General features: G+C 56.1%; 1 protein-coding gene across 5 annotated transcripts in view; it reads right to left on the bottom strand.

Annotated features, from left to right (window-relative positions):
- GSG1L (GSG1 like) overlaps positions 1-16,269 on the bottom strand; it is a 206,487-nt gene that overhangs the window by 50,902 nt on the left and 139,316 nt on the right. Inside the window, exon 4 of one of the 5 annotated variants that reach the window (XM_023246298.2) lies at positions 14,214-16,025. The exons of the other annotated variants lie outside the window; for them this stretch is intronic. Within the exon in view, the coding sequence (XP_023102066.2) occupies positions 15,703-16,025 (323 nt within the window). The 3' untranslated portion in view covers positions 14,214-15,702. Of the gene's footprint in view, positions 1-14,213; positions 16,026-16,269 lie in introns of those variants that run through there. 5 annotated transcript variants of the gene reach the window in all.

Here is a 16,269-nt window from a genome sequence, read left to right as displayed (position 1 = left end):
GGCATACACTCTCCCATGGAAGTTCAAGGCCAGCTTTCCTCCAGCCTGCCCACAGATTGTCTCTCTTGGGTTGGGCACCAGAGGAAGGAACTGGCTTAACTTTGGGGCCCCTGTGGCACGAAAGATAAGAATCCTTCAACACTGGAAGCACGCTCTTTGAGGCAAGAAACTGGCATTAGGGAAGGCACTGGGGGCCCTGAAATCACGGCGGGGGGGGGGGCGCCCACTGGACAGTGACATCTCACCATCCATCTGGGGTATGTGCTCGCGGGGGCAACTGCGCAGGCCCCTCCCTTTGGTTGTTTTCTCTCTTCCTGCCTCTTTTTCTGTTTCCTTCTACCTCTGCCTTGGACTGTTCCTCCCTGTCTGGGTCTCTCTCCCTCTCTCTCCCGGGAATACCTGTACATGCGCCCAAGTTACAGGCAGGAGTACTCGCTGTCCTCGGGTGTCACGCAGTGGGCCTCCCCCTCACCTCCCCATCCGGCCCAGGAGGGACCCCGGCCTGCACAGAGTCACCCGTGATGGGTCCGGGGCCCCCGCCTCACGCCTGGCCAGCCTTGAAAACATTCCTCCCGAAGCTCCTCTTCCGTCTGCCCGTCAAGTTAGCTGAAACGCAAATCCTATTCTCTTGGCCCGAAGCTCTGAGCTTCCACACTTCCCTCCGGCGACGCTGTGATGCCATCCCATTAGCTTCACTGCCCAGGAAGCCGCCTGGGCACGAGGAAAATGAGCTGAGTGGACGCTTTGCCACAAAACCTCCGGACAGCCCTCCCTTCCTGGGCGCTTTACGGTGTGCAAAGCACCCGACCATCCCATTCATCCCGCGTCTCATGCTCTCCCTGCCTTATCCCAGGAAGGCTAGGTTTGGCTGCACCGGATCTGACGAGTGAGTGAGTGAAGCTCAGAGAGGGAAAGCAGTCCACCCAGGGTAACACAGCACATGCGGGTCCAGGCCCACCCAGCTCCAAGTCCAGATGCGTTCGCATTCCATCACAGCCTCTCTCTCCCATTCACACCTCCATTCTGCCAACGTTCGGTGAGCACTTGCCGTCTGCCAGGCTCCCCTCACGGTTCAGGAAATGAAGGCGTGCCTAAGACACGCCAGGTCCCTGCCCTCACGGAGCTGACATGCTTAGGAAGGAAGATGGAAAAGAAGCACATACGTTGAGAATTCAGAGTTTAATAAATGCTTTGAAGGAAATGAGGGCCCGGGGAGAGAGTGGTAGGTAGTTTGGCCCAGGAGGATGGGGCTGGCCCTTCTGGGAAGGTGACAGGTAAGCCGAGACCTGGGCCGCAGGTCTGTTCTCAGACTCAGGGCAGGGAGGCCGGAAGTGCGCAGGGAGGAGCCGCCGCGGGGTCTCGAGGACATGGGGCCGGGGGCGCTGTCGGCCCTGCCTCCTTGGAAGCCCAGCCTGTGCCTGTCTTTTCCGGACCCCTGGCTCGGGGGCGCTCACGGAGGGGCACAGATGCCAGTGGCCTGCAGGTGCCTCCCGGCCCACCCCTCTCCTGGGACAGGAGCCAAGACGGAGCCACACGCGGCCAGGTGGCAAGAGGACGAAGCTGGGGTGACGGTGCAGAGGAGCTTGGAGTCGGGTGCTGTCCCCGGGTCACCCTCCGGCCAGCGCTAAGAGCTCCCGCAGGGTTGGTGTCTGCAATTGCCTGAGTCTGAGCAAATCTCAGGGCGCAGGGGGTGCTCACGGAGGACGGTGAGGGGGGGCCCCGGGAGCCCGGGCTGTGTCACGGCATCAATGCCAGGCCCGTACGTGGCTGCCTTGGCTCCTGTCGGCCCTGGCTGAGACCTTCTGCTCGCCCCCTCCGCGCTCATCTCGGGTGGGCGTAGGTGGGCCTGTCTCTCCTCTGAGGAAGGCCCGGGAACCAAGCTCCCAGCAGGGCTCCCTGGGGCGCAGGGCAGGGACCAGACCGCAAGGCCCTCAGACCTCAGACTGCCGGGGATCAAGGCTCAGCTGAGTTTGTGAGCTGCTAAGCAAGGGGCGGAGGCAAGTGAGGGGTCGCTCTACGCACACTCCGGGCACAGCCTACAGCCGGGGCTCCTCCCAGTCGGCCCTGTCTGCCCCAGCAAGACTTGGAGATGCAGCCAGAGACTCCTGGCCACAGGCTCAGCTGCCCTGCTCCTGACCCAGGGCTCCCGGGGGTGGGTTCTGCTCACCTTCCCTAGGCCTGGCCCAGCAGTGGCCCTGTGGACCCCACCCTGCCCCCCAAGCTGACAGACACCTCCCCCAACCATACCGCCAGTTCCCTCCCTGGATAGCTGACTGTCTCCTAGGGCTCTTGGGAATATACCTTCCCCATCGGCCCACTCCTGTATCCCAAACTAGACCATCTCTCCCATCCCCATATATGGCATGGGCCTCTTCCCCCACCCAGCAGACCGCTCAGACACCGTCACGGTAGGCCGGACAGTGTGGACTCCGGAGTTAGACCGCCTGCGTCCAAATCCTGCCTCTAACACTTACTGACAGTGCGACCCGGGCAATTCTGTTAAATGCTCCGTGCCTCAGTCTCCCCACCTGGTATAGGAAAGAGCCATGAGTTCATAGAACGGCGCCTACAGCAATGTCACTGCTCTACAAGTGTGGGGGCTCCCCTGATCGCGGACGTGCCCCACTCCCGCCTGACCCCAGGACACCTGTGGCAGTGCTCCGCCTGCCGGGCCAGACGTCCTTGGACGCTGACACATGCTGGGCAGAGTCTGAGTTCTTCTCATCCTGGGGACCATGCGATCCCACTCCTGCTAGTTCCCCCCACGTTCCCCAGCCCCCCCTCCCCCAACCACTCTCAGCTTGTTCCACTCCCCTACCAGACCACGGGGCAGAGGGCCCTCTGCGTCCCAGTCAATGTAGAATACCTTTACTGATATATCTGCTTGGCCATGACTTGTCCCTGCAAAGGGGGTTCAGGAATGATGTGTGTGTCCTCAGGGAGAAGAATTTGGAGGGGAGCAAGTAACTGGGAAGTGTGGTGGCAATTTGAGAGATTATGTAGGCATGGGGCACCCCAGGCAGGCTTTGAGGAGGGAAGAAGGCCTTGTAGGGCGATGCTTGGGCTACATGGTGACTAATATGAAGCTATTGCCATGCGGTGCTTGACAGGTGCCTGAGGGAGGGATTCTACACGTACCGCCTCATTGATCCTGCTTGGGGACTTTACGAAGGAGAAACTATTACTCTCTCTCTCTAACAGATAAGGAAACGGAGGCTCAAAAAGATTCAGGATGTGTGCGGAGGGCCAGCTGGGCTGGCTCCAGAGTGGGCACCCCTGAATATTTCTCTGCTGCCCCTGGAAGGGCCAGGTTCTCCAGATGAAGGATACCAGCCCTGCCTTCCCATGCAAGCTGAACCTCAGGAGAAGAGGTACGACTAAGCATGACGACAAGAAAAATGGGAATGTGGCTGGGGAGGAGGAGGGACCGAGAGCCATCAGTGACCCAGATGGCGATCCAGACCTTGCCTGCCTTGTCACTGGTCGACTCTTACGTGGTCTCCGCCCTCAAGGGTCTCAGAGCCCGCAGGCCCTGCCAGGACACGTAATGTCACGTGAACGGCGTATGGTGTGGTTCTATCCAAAGACAGGAGGGTGGGGAGGGCTGCCCCTCATTCCAGCTTGCTTCCCGGACTCCCAGCACACCTGCCGAGACACTACTCACCTTCAAGTTCCCAAGTTCTTGTCTACCAAGGCCAACCGGCTAGGGAGAGGGCACTGAGCTGGGCACGGACACACCTGCGTCTGAATCTCAATTCTGCAACTCCCCAGCTGTGTGTCCGTGAACGAGTCACTTCACATCTCCAACCCCCCATTTCCTCACCTGGAGAGTGAAGATAATACCCAGTCACATCCACTCATACAACCACTATCCCTTGAGCACCAACTGTGTCCCAGATATTTTACTAAGTCTTGGGGACACAGAGGAGAGCAAGATAGAGCCGCTGTCCTCATGGAGCTGAGAGTCAAGCGGGGGAAACAGATAATAAAGATGTAATTTCAAGGAAGAAACAGAGTGAGGAGACAGAGTGACTAGAGGAAGCTGCTTCAGATCAGGTCATCGGGGAAGGCCTGAGAAGAGGCTTCAAACGGCATCCTGAAAGATAAGGAGTTGGTCATGAAAAAGCCTGGGAACAGTCCCAAACAGATGGAACAGAGATTGCCGAGGCCTTTGGGCGGGGAGAAGTGGTCGGTGTGGCTGGAGCCTGTGAAGAGGTTTGGGGGGGGGGGCGTTCAGGGAGGTGGGAAAGGACCAGTCGGGGGAGGGGTTGGGGTTTTATTCAGAACACAACAGGAAGCCACTAGAAGCTTTTAAGCATGCAAGTGACACTTCCCCCACTTAGTCATATTATACACAAAAGCAGAGCACACAGGGCATGCTCGGTGAATGTTGGTTGACTCGTATGTGGTCTCCACCCCAGTGGGTCTCAGAGCCCCCAGGCCTCGCCAGGCCTTGCAAATGTCATGTGGATAGCGTGTGGCTCAGCTTTACTCAGAGGGCGAGCACAAGACGGCCACAGCCTCTCCTTCCAGGCCAGGTGTTCTCCGTGCTCTGCCCTCTGGCAGACTCTGCCAGCCGGCCACCTTCTCAGAGATAAATGGTGGGCAAACACAAACTCAACTCGTTGTCCCAAAACAGCCATCAGGGAATTTCCAGCACCTGGGAAAAGCACACAGCAGATACCGTTTGTGAGAAGAGTTTTCCAAGCGCGGAGAATTTCCATCAAGGGGAAGTGTCCTCCAAGGGGCTCTTAGACTCCCCAGCCATCTGCAGCGGCAGAGGCCGTCTGGAGGGAGGGGGCGACGGAGGGAAGACAGGAGCCCGGGAAGACAGCACAACCCTTTAATGTGGAACAGCCAGGAGAGGACAGCAGGCCAGGGCAGGGACCAGTGAGGTCAAAGGCATGAAGGACCCTCAGAGGAGGCCGGCAGGAAGGTCAGCTCTTGGGGAGGGAATTTGGCAACGGCTGCAGCTTCCTTTTGACCCAGCAGTTTCACCACTGGGAATTCACCCTCAGACATATTTGCATCTGTGGACAAGGATATTCATTGCCGTAGAGGGTTAAAAAACACCCTGAACGTCCACCAGCCAGGGACTAAGTGACGGCAAGAGAAATCTCCATCTCCATCTCTGATCAGACCTCCTCCACCTCCCCCATTCTCTCCTCTCCAGCCACTCTGGCCTCCTTGTCTTCCCTTCAATGTGCCGGGCATGGTCCTACCTCAGGGCCTTTGCACTTGCAACCCCTCTACCTGAGCCATTCTTCCCTCAGATCCCCACTTCTGCGGTAGGCAGCTTCAAAGATGGCCTGGTATGATCTCTGCCTCACTGCGGAACCATTATGGAATCCCCTCCCTCAGAGTAGGGGCTGGGCTTGCTGACGGAATACAGATGTGATGGAATGTCGCTTCTGACGTTAGCTGCGAAAAAACACCATGGCTTCCATCTTGGGCTCTCTCCCCCTCTCTTCTGTCTCGGATCAGTTGTGCTGGGGGAAGCAGGTGGCCCTGTTGCAAGTGGCCAGCCCGTGAAACAGAAGCTGCCAACCATGAGTGTGGGCTTGTATGTGGGTGCCTCGGCCCCAAGCAAGCCCTGGGGTGACCACAGCCCCGGCTCCCAGCTGGGCTGCGACCCATGAGAGACTTGGGGCCAGAGCTTCCAACGCATCTGTGCCTAGATCCCTGACCCCATAAAACGGCTGAGTTTGGGGGTAATTTGCTGCACAGCAAGAATGAATTCAATTTCCTCCTCAGATGTTTCTGCTCAAGTGTCTCTTGGCCATAATGGCCTCCCCTAGCCACGCCCACCACACCCGGCACGTCATTTGCATACTTACCCGTTATCTCTCCCTACCAGCCCAGCAGCTCCTTGGAGCAGAAACGGTGTCATTTTTAAAAAAATTTTTTTTATTAGTTTTCTTTATTTTTGAGAGGCAGAGAGAGCCAGAGCACGTGTGGGGGAGGGGCACACAGAGAGGGAGACACAGAATCGGAAGCAGGCTCCGGGCTCCGAGCCATCGGCACAGAGCCCGATGTGGGGCCCGAACTCACGAACCGCGAGACCCTGACCTGAGCCGAAGTCGGACGCTCCACCGACCGAGCCGCCCAGGCGCCCCGAAACGGTGTCCGTTTTGTTCACTGTTGTGTCTCTAATGCCCCGAACGGCACCTGGCACATAGAAGGTGCTAAGTAAATGCTAAGCTAATAATCCACAAGTGAAAAAGAAGTGGGGAGATTAAAATATGCTGACCCAAAATGACCCCCGAGAAATATTAAGTGGAAAAAGGAAGGCACAGAAAAGGATAGACAAGAGGCTGGTAGCCGTGGCTGAAGGTTTCACAGGGAGACATTACTTGACCCGGGGCTGGAGGGGAAGGCAGGAAGAAGGAGGAACAGGGTTTTAGCAGAATGAGCGGCCTGGGTCTCCTCAGGTCCCCGTGAGGGTGCCAGCCCAGGTGCCCTTCTGAGGCGGCCCAGCCCGCTCCCACCCACGGGGCTCTTGGCCACACACGGCGCCCACCCAGCAACCTGCTGCGCCCTCCTGCTTCCTCCCCACCTCAATCCTGCTCCTCCTCCAGGTCCACCGGGCACCTGACCTTTTATCTCCCTGCCCCAGCCTGTACCTTGGCACATATTTTCCCGAACTGGATTCATCAAGATTCGTGGCGTGCCTGGGTGGCTCAGTCGGTTGAGTGCCCGACTCTTGGTTTTGGTTCAGGTCATGGTGCCAGGGTCATGGGATCGAGCCCCAAGTCAGGCTCCGCGCTGCGCTTGGAGCCTGCTTGGGATTCTCTCTCTCTCTCTTTCTCTCTCTCTCTGCCCGTCTCCCCCACTCGTGCTCTCTCTCTCTCTCTCTCTCCTCTCTCTCAAAAAAAATTAAAAAGAATCATCCACAGGCCCCTTTGGCTTGATATCTCCCTGGGAAGTGTTGCCTGCCCCGGCACCACCTGGGATCCAAGCCCTGGCTATTCCGTCTGCTTGACTGGGCTTCTCAGTCCCTGGGGGATTCAGAAACCGCCACAGGGTGGGGAGCGGAGGAGGTACAAGCGGCCTCACTGGATAAACATGAACAGCACGGCTTGGCTGCACCCCCGCCCCCACCCGCACCCGTGCCCTAGACACAGGCGGTAAATGCACTTTCGTAGACTCTCCCTCTATGTGTCTCTCCAGTTCTGCCTCCCTGTGTCTCTATTCCTTTCCCCCTGTTTTTCTCTGTACGTCTCTCTGTCTTCGCCTCTGTCTCTGTCTCTGCTTGTCTAGGTCTCCATCTATACTATGATTCTCTGTTTCTGGGTGTCTCATACTCATCCTTCCCTCTCTGTGTCTGGCCTGGTCTGTGGCCCCCCCCCTGCCGCCCCCCTTACGTGAACTATATGCATCCCCACTGTAATGCTAAATCGCAGCTGCCGCGAAAATCCCCAAACCGTCATGATATTACCAGTTGTGTTACAGTCATCACCCCGAGAGCCAACCACATACCAGGCACGATGCTAAGTGCTCGGCACATGCTGGCTGCTTAAAATCCTCACAAACCCCCATACAGTAGGTGGGACGCTCACCCTATTTGGGGGAAGGGGTCGTTAAGGCTCAGGGAAAACAGAGGACTTGACCAAAGACACACAGCTGGTGATGAGGCCAGAATCCACACCCAGGCAACCTGCCCTTCATCCACACACATCGTGGCTCCTCACCTTCACCTCTCCATACCCCTGTGGTGGAGCACTTTTCAGGGAGTCTCCAGCCTCCACCCTAAGAATGAGCTCAGGCTGATACATGCAGCTTAGGTGCAGCCCGCCTCCATTTCCTATGGGTGGCCCACCCTGGCCCAGGGGCAAGGGGACAGCTGCTGATGTGAGGGGCAGGAAGGTTTTGCTGTCTCCCCTCCGCGTGCCCCTTCCACCCACGGGCACCGTCTTCGGTCACTGCGAGGCAGGCTCTGTCACAGTCCTCTCATGAACGAGCATTGACGAAGGCCAGCTTTGTGCCAGGTACTAGGGCTACGGGAACGACGAGACAGACCCGATCCTGTCTGAAAGCTCATGCTCCAGCAAGGAGAGTGCCTGGGACATTAGCGCCGTGAAGGGAGTCCCTGGGAATTGAGGGTGGGCCTGGCGCCTGCCCTGATCAGTCAGGCCCGGTGCAGACTAGTGAGCCCTGCCCCGACGAGTTGTCCCAGGAGTCCCTCGGAGCCTCCTCCCCTCCCGTTAATGGAGAACTCCGGTCCCTACACTCGACCCTCACCCGGCTGCTCCCCAACCTCCCCCCACCGTGTGTAAGAGACTCCAGAGCACAGCCTTTTCTTCTACAACAGGGCTTTGGTCTCAGTTTCCCTGCTTAGTTCCCTGCCCAACCGACTAGCCTGGGTTTGCACCCTATGCCTGTATAGTCCCCAGTCGGCTGAAGTCCTGACCACTGGGGAGAGGACAGACCAGGCTCCTCCTGAGGATCTCCAACTGCCCTGCCCACTTAGTGTCTACCTAAGGCCACACCCCCAGGCCCTGCCCCTTCCCGCCACACCCCCAGGACACCTTCCTGGCCATGCCCCTCAGACTCCAGCCTTCCCTTGGGCCAGTGCCTGGGCCTCCTCATGTTTCCCCTGAGACCAGGCCCCTGAGCGCCCAGCTTCCCTTGCTATACCCACTCCACTAAGTCATTTAAAACCGCTAGAACTGAGCAGTTCCAGGACTGTGGGTTTTACTTCCAGTTTTTATTAAGCTTATTAAAATTCTCACCTCCTCCTATCCCCCAAAGCCCAATTTCTGCCTGGCCCTGTGCCTGGGGCCAGACTCATTTGTATGAAAGGCCCAGTGGCCTGCATATTCCCCCAACCCGCGCTTCCAAGAGCACGCAGAGGATGTGGCAGAATTTCAATCACCGTGACCAGCCTCGGCAAGGCCAAGGACACAGCCTGCCCCCTCAGCCCTACCTCCTGAAGACCCGCTGGCTACTCCCAGCTAACGGATCCTGGGTCCCATCTAGAATCTTCAGACTGCTCTGCAGGCCCTGACTTGCTTCTAACATTCCAACTCATTCCTTCAACAAATATTTATTAAGCGTCCTCTATATGCAAAGCATTGGACCAGCCACTGAGAATACAGCTGTGGATAAGGCATGGCCATTCCCCCAAGGCTAATGAGGAGGACGACATAAATAGAGAAGTAAAATCAATTATTACAAATACTAAAATAGAAAGACAGAAGCTGTATCTAAAACTGGCAGCCCATGGGCTGAATCCAACCTGCAGATGTTGGCTAGAGCTGTAAAAAATGGATATATTTTTTTTTTTTGCCAACATTTAAAAATCTGGAGGATTTCCATTAAAATCTGGGAGTTACGGCTTCTCTTGTACAAGTAGGAAACTCTGGCGACAACGGGTCCACAGTTTCCCTCGGCGACCCTCAGCTGTCTGATCGGACCCGTGCCGTTTAGTTGGAGCCTGTGGCCACCAAGCCTCGCAGGCCCCACCGGGCCCATGTGTCCCTGTCCCCTGCCTGTGCCATTCCTGCAGTATTCCTACTCTCTCACCCATCTTCCCTCCCAGGTCCCTTTTCGACCCCCGAAAGGGACCTGAGGGAGAGAAAGGCCCGCTTTCCCTGGGCGTGGGGAAAGGCCTGGAAAAGGAGGTGAGGTTCGAGCTGGGTCTGGCAAGGTCAGCACGTGTTCACCGACAAGGGGCAGCGGGAGGGAGGGAAGGAGGAGACAGGCAGCGGGAGAGGCCCAAGCAAAGTGGGAGGGGCAGAGCAGTGCACTCTGGGCCTCCCACGGCTGCTGAGTTTGGCATCACCTGTTCTCCTGGGGCCCCGGACTCAGGACTGTTCCAGTTCTGCTTCTGATCTGCTGGGACCTGCCACAGACAGGTGAGAATAATGCTACAGGAAAGTGTGGGCCCAGGGGCTGAGGGAACACAGAAAGGATAGGTTTCCAGAGCGCTTGGATGGTTCAGTCGGTTACGTGTCCTACTCTTGATTTCGGCTCAGGTTGTTGTCCCAAGGTTTGGGAGATCGAGCCCCGCATCGGGCTCCACACTGTAAGCATGGAGCCTGCTTGGGATTCTCTCTCCCTCTCTCTCTGTCCCTCTTCCACTTGTGTGGAACTCTCTCTCAAAATACATAAGCTTTAAAAAAAGGACAGGTTTCCAACTGCATCGCCTCTAAGGCACGGTCTAACGCCAGTAACCGGAATTTGTTTTTAACGTTTATTTATTTTTGAGAGAGACAGACAGACGGCACGTGAGGGGGAGGAGCAGAGAGAGAGAGGGAGACACAAAACCCAAGGCAGGCTCCAGGCTCTGAGCTGTCAGCACAGAGTCCAATGCAGGGCTCGAACTCCTGAGCCGTGAGATCATGACCTGAGCCGAAGTTGGACCCTTCACCGACTGAGCCACCCAGGCACCCCTGGAATTTTCTTTTTCTAAGTTTCTTACCCTGAAATAATTATTGATTTGCAGGAGATTGCAAAGGACTGTGCAGGAATGTTTCACACACCCTTCCCCCACTATTAACACACAACCCACATGGTCCTAGGGTACAACGGCCAAGTCAAGGAGTTGCCCTTGACCCAATCCATGGAGTTGATTCAGGTTTCCCCAGTTATGCATGCACCTGTGAGTGTGTGTGCGTGCGCATAGCTCTGTGACAATTTTGTCACGTCCGTAGCCTTGCCTACTCACCACTGCAGTCAAGAGACTCGACTGCACCATCACAAGACCCCCTAATGTCACCCCTTTATAGCCTCACCCATCGTTCTGCCACTCCTACTCCCTGGCAACCCCTCGTCTGCTCTCCGTGTCTATAATTATGTTATCGCACAGATGTTCCGTGAATGGAATCGTGCAGTATGTATCCTCAGAGATTGGCTCTTTCCCGCTCAACACCCTTTAGGTCCGTCCCAGTTGTTGTGTGTTATCGGTGACCAGTTCCCTGAAAAAGAATCTTATTGAAGTATAGTTGACATACAATGTTGTATTTGTTTCAGGTGGACAACGTAGTGACCCGACAACTCTATCCGTGACTCGTGCTCTCCGTGCTGAGTGTTGTCGGCGTCTGTCACCGGAGAGTGTTACTGACTGCATTCCCTGTGCTGTGCTTTCCACCCCCCTGGCTTGTTTTGTCACTAGAAGTTTGTACCTCTTAATCCCTGTCACCTGTGTCACCACCACCCCAGCCACCTCCCCTCTGGAAACTGCCAGTGTGTGCTCTGTATTTAAGCGTCTGTGTGTTTTTGTGTCCGTTCATTTGTTTTGTTTTTTTAAAATCCTGCATGTCAGTGAACTCACATGGTATTTGACTTTCTCTGACTTATTCGCTTATTCCCTCTAGGTCCATCCACGTTACAAACGGCAAGATCTCATTCCTTTTTTATGGCCGAGTAATATTCCACATCTCTATCCACTCATCTATGGCCGGACACTTGGGCTGCCTCCATTTCTTGGCTATCGTAAATAACGCTGCTGTGAGCATAGGGGTGCGTATATCTTTTCAAAGTAGTGGTTTTTTTCTTTGTGTGAATCCCAGTATGGAATTTCTGGGTTATAGGGTAATTCTATTTTTAATTTTTTGAGGAACCTCCCTGCGGTTTTCCAGAGGAGCTGCACCAGCCTGCATTCGCGCCCACAGTGCATTCCCTTGTCTCCACATCCTCACCAACGCGTGTTATTTCTAGCAGTTGGTTGGTTCCTTTTTGTTGCTGAGTACTATTCCATGGTGTGGATATGCCACGGTTCATTTATTTACTCCTCCACTGAAGGACATTTGGTTAGTTTCCAGCTTGGGGCTCTTACAAATGAAGCTGCTATGAACATTCATGTACAGTTTCCTGCGTGAAAAGAAGTCTTCCTTTTTCTGGGATCAATGCCCAAGAACGCAATTGCTGGGACCGTTTTTACTTTTGAGAAGGAACTGCCGAAGTATTTTCCAGAGTGGCTGTAGCGTTTCACATTCCTGCCAGCAACGTACAGGCGATCGACTTTCCTGGTAACTGGAATTTTATTTAAAAACAAAACACTACAGTTCTCATGGGGGCTCAACTTTGCTGCAGTCTCGATCTCTCTGAGCAACCCCAGGACGAGGACCTCCCCCACCCCCCGTCCTTGGCAGCCTGTCCTGTCGGCTGGCCACCCCCTGGCGATAAGCCCGCAGAGAGCAGGGCCGGGCCCTGCTCAGATCTGCCCCCCGGATCTCGCACACGCGTGGTGCCTAGCAGTTGCTCAGTGGAAGCAAATTAAATCACACACAACTAGTGAAGGCAGCAAAGACCCACAGCCAGCCAATCAGAGGAGGGCAGAGGCCAGCCCCGGGGTTCGCAGGGCATCGCTTAACTCCCTCTGCCAGAGGCAGCCTAACGGGAACATGCTCAACTCAGCAAGGCCCCCATCAGCAGTCAAGCTTGAACAACACGGGTTTGAACAGCACGGGTTCACTTACAACATGGATTGTTTTTTCAATAAGTACAGTACTTTAGATGTATTTTCTCTTTCTTGTGATATTCTCTTTTTTTTTTTTTATTTTAGAAAGAGAGAGAGAGAATGAGCAGGGGAGAGGGGCAGAGAGAGAGAGAGAGAGATCCAGAGAACCTTAACGTGGGGCTCAATCCCACAACCCCGGAATCATGACCCAAAGTCAAGAGTCAGATGATCAACCAACTGAGCCACCCAGGCGCCCCACTTAGGGTATTGTTAATTGTATTTTCTTTCCCAGCTTATTTTATTGGAAGAATTAAAAACAATTTTTTTAACGTTTATTCATTTTTGAGAGACACAGCACGAGCAGGGGAGGGGCAGAGAAAGGGAGACACAGAATCCAAAGCAGGCTCCAGGATCTGAGCTGTCAGCACAGAGCCTAACACGGGGCTTGAACTCACGAACCATGAGATCACGACCTGAGCCAAAATCAGATGCTCAACTGACTGAGCCCCCCCGGGCACCCCAAGAATACAGTATTAATACATATGCCAATATGTATTAATCGATTCTTCATGTTGTCAGTACGGCTTCCTGTCAACAGTAGGCTATTAGCAGTTGAGTTTTGCGAGGGTTAAAAGCTATACCTGGATTTTTGACCGCATGGGGAGTCAGTACTCCTAACCCCCATGTTGTTCAAGGGTCACGTGTACACGCAAAAAAAAATCTAACTCTTCTTATAAAAAAGCACAGATGTACACAGAATACATAAACAGATATGCGGCACACCCGTGGAGTTAAAATTTCACGGAGGAAGGGAGAATTAGGAAGAAACACTTCTAACAAGGCTCCTAGGAGAGCAGTGATGAAAACAGGGTTGAGAAACACTGCCCTGGAAGCACATCCTCGCCCCTCCGCCTGTGGAGGAGGTCGCTCTGACTGGCCGAGGAGCAGAACAGGACCTTCCAAAAAGGCACTCCTGCCTATCGCACTCCCCTGATCTAGAACCTCCACTGGCTCCCACTGCCTCCAGAGGGAGGTCTGGATCGCCAAGCATGCCGTCTCTCCAGCAGCATCTCTCCCCGCACCCCCCGTGCTCCCGCTCACGCCGAAGCCGCAGGTGAACTACGGATTCACCCTGTTGGGCCTCCTTGCCTTTGCACCTGCTGTTCCTTCTGCCTGAAATGCCTTTCCCTACTCTCTGCCAATCTCTGTTCGAGGAATGGCCCACTTGTCACCTCTGCGGGGTCCCTTCACCTCTCCAAGTGCAGCAGATGACTGCGATGTTCTCCGTGCCTGTGTGGCAGCCTTTAACGCACCCGGTTGCCACTAAGCTGTGTCCTACATGTCCTAGATGGTTCCTCCAACTCGGCTCTGGGTTCCCTGGAGACAGAGGCTGCATCTCACTCACCTGCAGCGTCTCACAGGCATCTCAAATTAGCCTCGAATCTGAGCTCCTGATTCCCGCCCCTATGCCCATCCCTCCTTCCTCCTCCCCAGCCTTCACCCCTCCCCCCCACCTTCATCTCCTTGCCCCTTCTCCGCCCCCACCCCCATCCCATCCCTCCGAAGTGCGACCCATCAGCACCTCCTGTCGGTTCCACCTTGCAAACATATCCAGTAGCCAACCACCTGTCACACCTCCACCATTGCCGCCCTGGTCTAAGCCACCCGCATCTCTCACCTGGACCATCCCAGTAGCCCTCTCACATCTTCCTTGCTTAAAACCCTCAGGGGCTCCCCACTACCCCAACATAGCCAGCCCCCACGTCTCCTGGCCCGGGATCCTCAGACAGCCACAAGCCCGCCCCACTTCCCCACCCCCACCAGCACAGTCCCCACCAGCCACTCCAGGTGGCACCTTCCCCGAACCTGCCCTGAAAACCCTTCACTGATGCCCTGGGGAGAAGACGGAGGCCCTGCCCCCTCCACCTCTGATCTCACATCCGCCTGCCCTGCTCCTGGAGGAGCTCTCCAGGCTCCTCCCACGGCCACCTCCTCAGGGATTGTCCGCCCTGAGAACATGCGCCCGCCCGGGGCCCTCCTCCTTGCTGCCCTTCTCCCTGGAACACGCTCTCCAACCCCCTTTACCCCCTCCCCCAACTCAGCCACCCACTAACCACCCCCATCCTTTACGCCTCAAGAGGGCGCACCCCCTTCTGGGCAAGGTCCCCTGTGACAGCCTTGGGGCTGCTTCTTCCTATCAGTGGCTCCAATACTGCTTCAATCACCGCCTCCCCCTCTAGACAAAAGCCCCCAGGACAGAGAGCCTGTGGGGTTCTCCCCGCACCTGATGGGGGCAGGGGGAGACGCTCAAGGACTATCTGTGGAAGGAAGAAAGGGAGGGAGGGACAGACGGAAGGAGGGAGGCAAAATGAAGGACAAATGTCTGTCTGCCTCTGTCACCCGTTACGTGACAGCGAGGGCTTTCCCACCTTTCCAACCAGCCTTTAAGTTACTTTGATGCGGAGCGTTTCTCCAAGTTTCTGTCTGTCCCAGTGTGGAAGACCCACCTGCGCCCAGGGGAGAGGCTGGCGGTCAGGGCCCACCTCCCCCAGCTCCCAACTGACCAGCCCTGCCCTCTGCCCCCCCAGCACCACCCGCCACCTGCAGTCACACAGAACGAAGCCCGATGACCGGCAGCAACGCGGAGTCAAAATACATTTGAAACTGAAGTCCCGTGGCCCCAGGAAGCAGAGAGAAGCCAAGGGGAAAGGAAGGAGCCCGGAGGCAGAAGGAAAGAGCAAATCCGAGGGAGGGGCTGGCGCTGGGGCAGGTGGCTGGGTGGTTTCCGCCTCAGGAAACACGAGGGCAAGATATGCACTCTTTTAAGGAACTAAGGATACCGACACGGAGTAATGCCCGTGCAAAGTGCCCCATAAACGGGGCAGGCAGATAGCTTATCATCCGAACCAGAGCGGCCAGGAGGCATGGTCGCCGATCCTTGGTTCGGTTAGGCACGCACCAGTGCATCCGGGCCCCTGTTCTCACCCGAGAGCCCAACCCTGTTTAACAAGCAAGTACTGAGCACGCTCCACGTGTCCACTCGCGCCACTGGCTCTTCCGTGGGTGGTTTCGTCTCATTGCTCAGAATCATCCTGCCGCTGCTTTTTCACAGGCGACGCAGGGGCTCGGAGAATACAGGTAACTTGCCCCAGGCTGCGCAGCGAGATGTGGCTCCGCTGGGGTCGGATCCCGTCTGTCCGGTTCCAGGGCCCACGCTTGCTCTGTGAGCCCAAACTGCAAACCCAAAGGCTCGAGCACCAGCAGCCCCGCTGCGGGGACTCTAGTCGCCTCTGCGGCTCTCACGCGTTCACCGAGGATGAGCTGAGAGGGCCAGGCTTTCGGGTTGCAGCAGTGAAGGAGAGAGACAAGGCCCCCGCCCTCACAGAGCCCACCGTGTAGGGCATGGTCCTCAGCCAGGCAGGACTTCGCCTCCCAAGGAACATTCGGCAGTGTCTGGAGACACCGTGGTTGTCGTGACTTGGGGACGGGGGTGCTACCGGGGCATCCGGCAGGCAGAGACCAAGGATGCTGCTGATCCCACCACGTCCAGGACAGCCCCTCTCGTCCCACAACAAAGAATGATCTGGCATGAAACGTTGGGCCGAGGTCGAGAAATCCTGGTCTGGGGAGAAGGGAGGGGTGCCATTAGTAACCAAAAGGGTATATAAGTTCTTGTATCATTCAACAGACATCCACTGAGTGCCGAGTGCGTGAGGCAAGCTGTGAACCATGAAGAAAAACAATACAGGAGGGAATAGATAGCAAGGGGGGGGCGGGGAGGAACCCCTAAGGAGATGACCTTTGAGACGGGCCTGAAGGAGTGAGGGAGCTAGCCAGCAGCCCCGGGGTTGGGCTGGACCAGCTCA

The sequence above is a fragment of the Felis catus genome, chromosome E3 (genome assembly GCF_018350175.1).
Source record: "Felis catus isolate Fca126 chromosome E3, F.catus_Fca126_mat1.0, whole genome shotgun sequence".
Lineage (NCBI taxonomy): Eukaryota > Metazoa > Chordata > Mammalia > Carnivora > Felidae > Felis > Felis catus.
The sequence above is the reverse complement of the archived record's forward strand: the minus strand, read 5'-3'. Positions and strand labels throughout refer to the sequence as shown.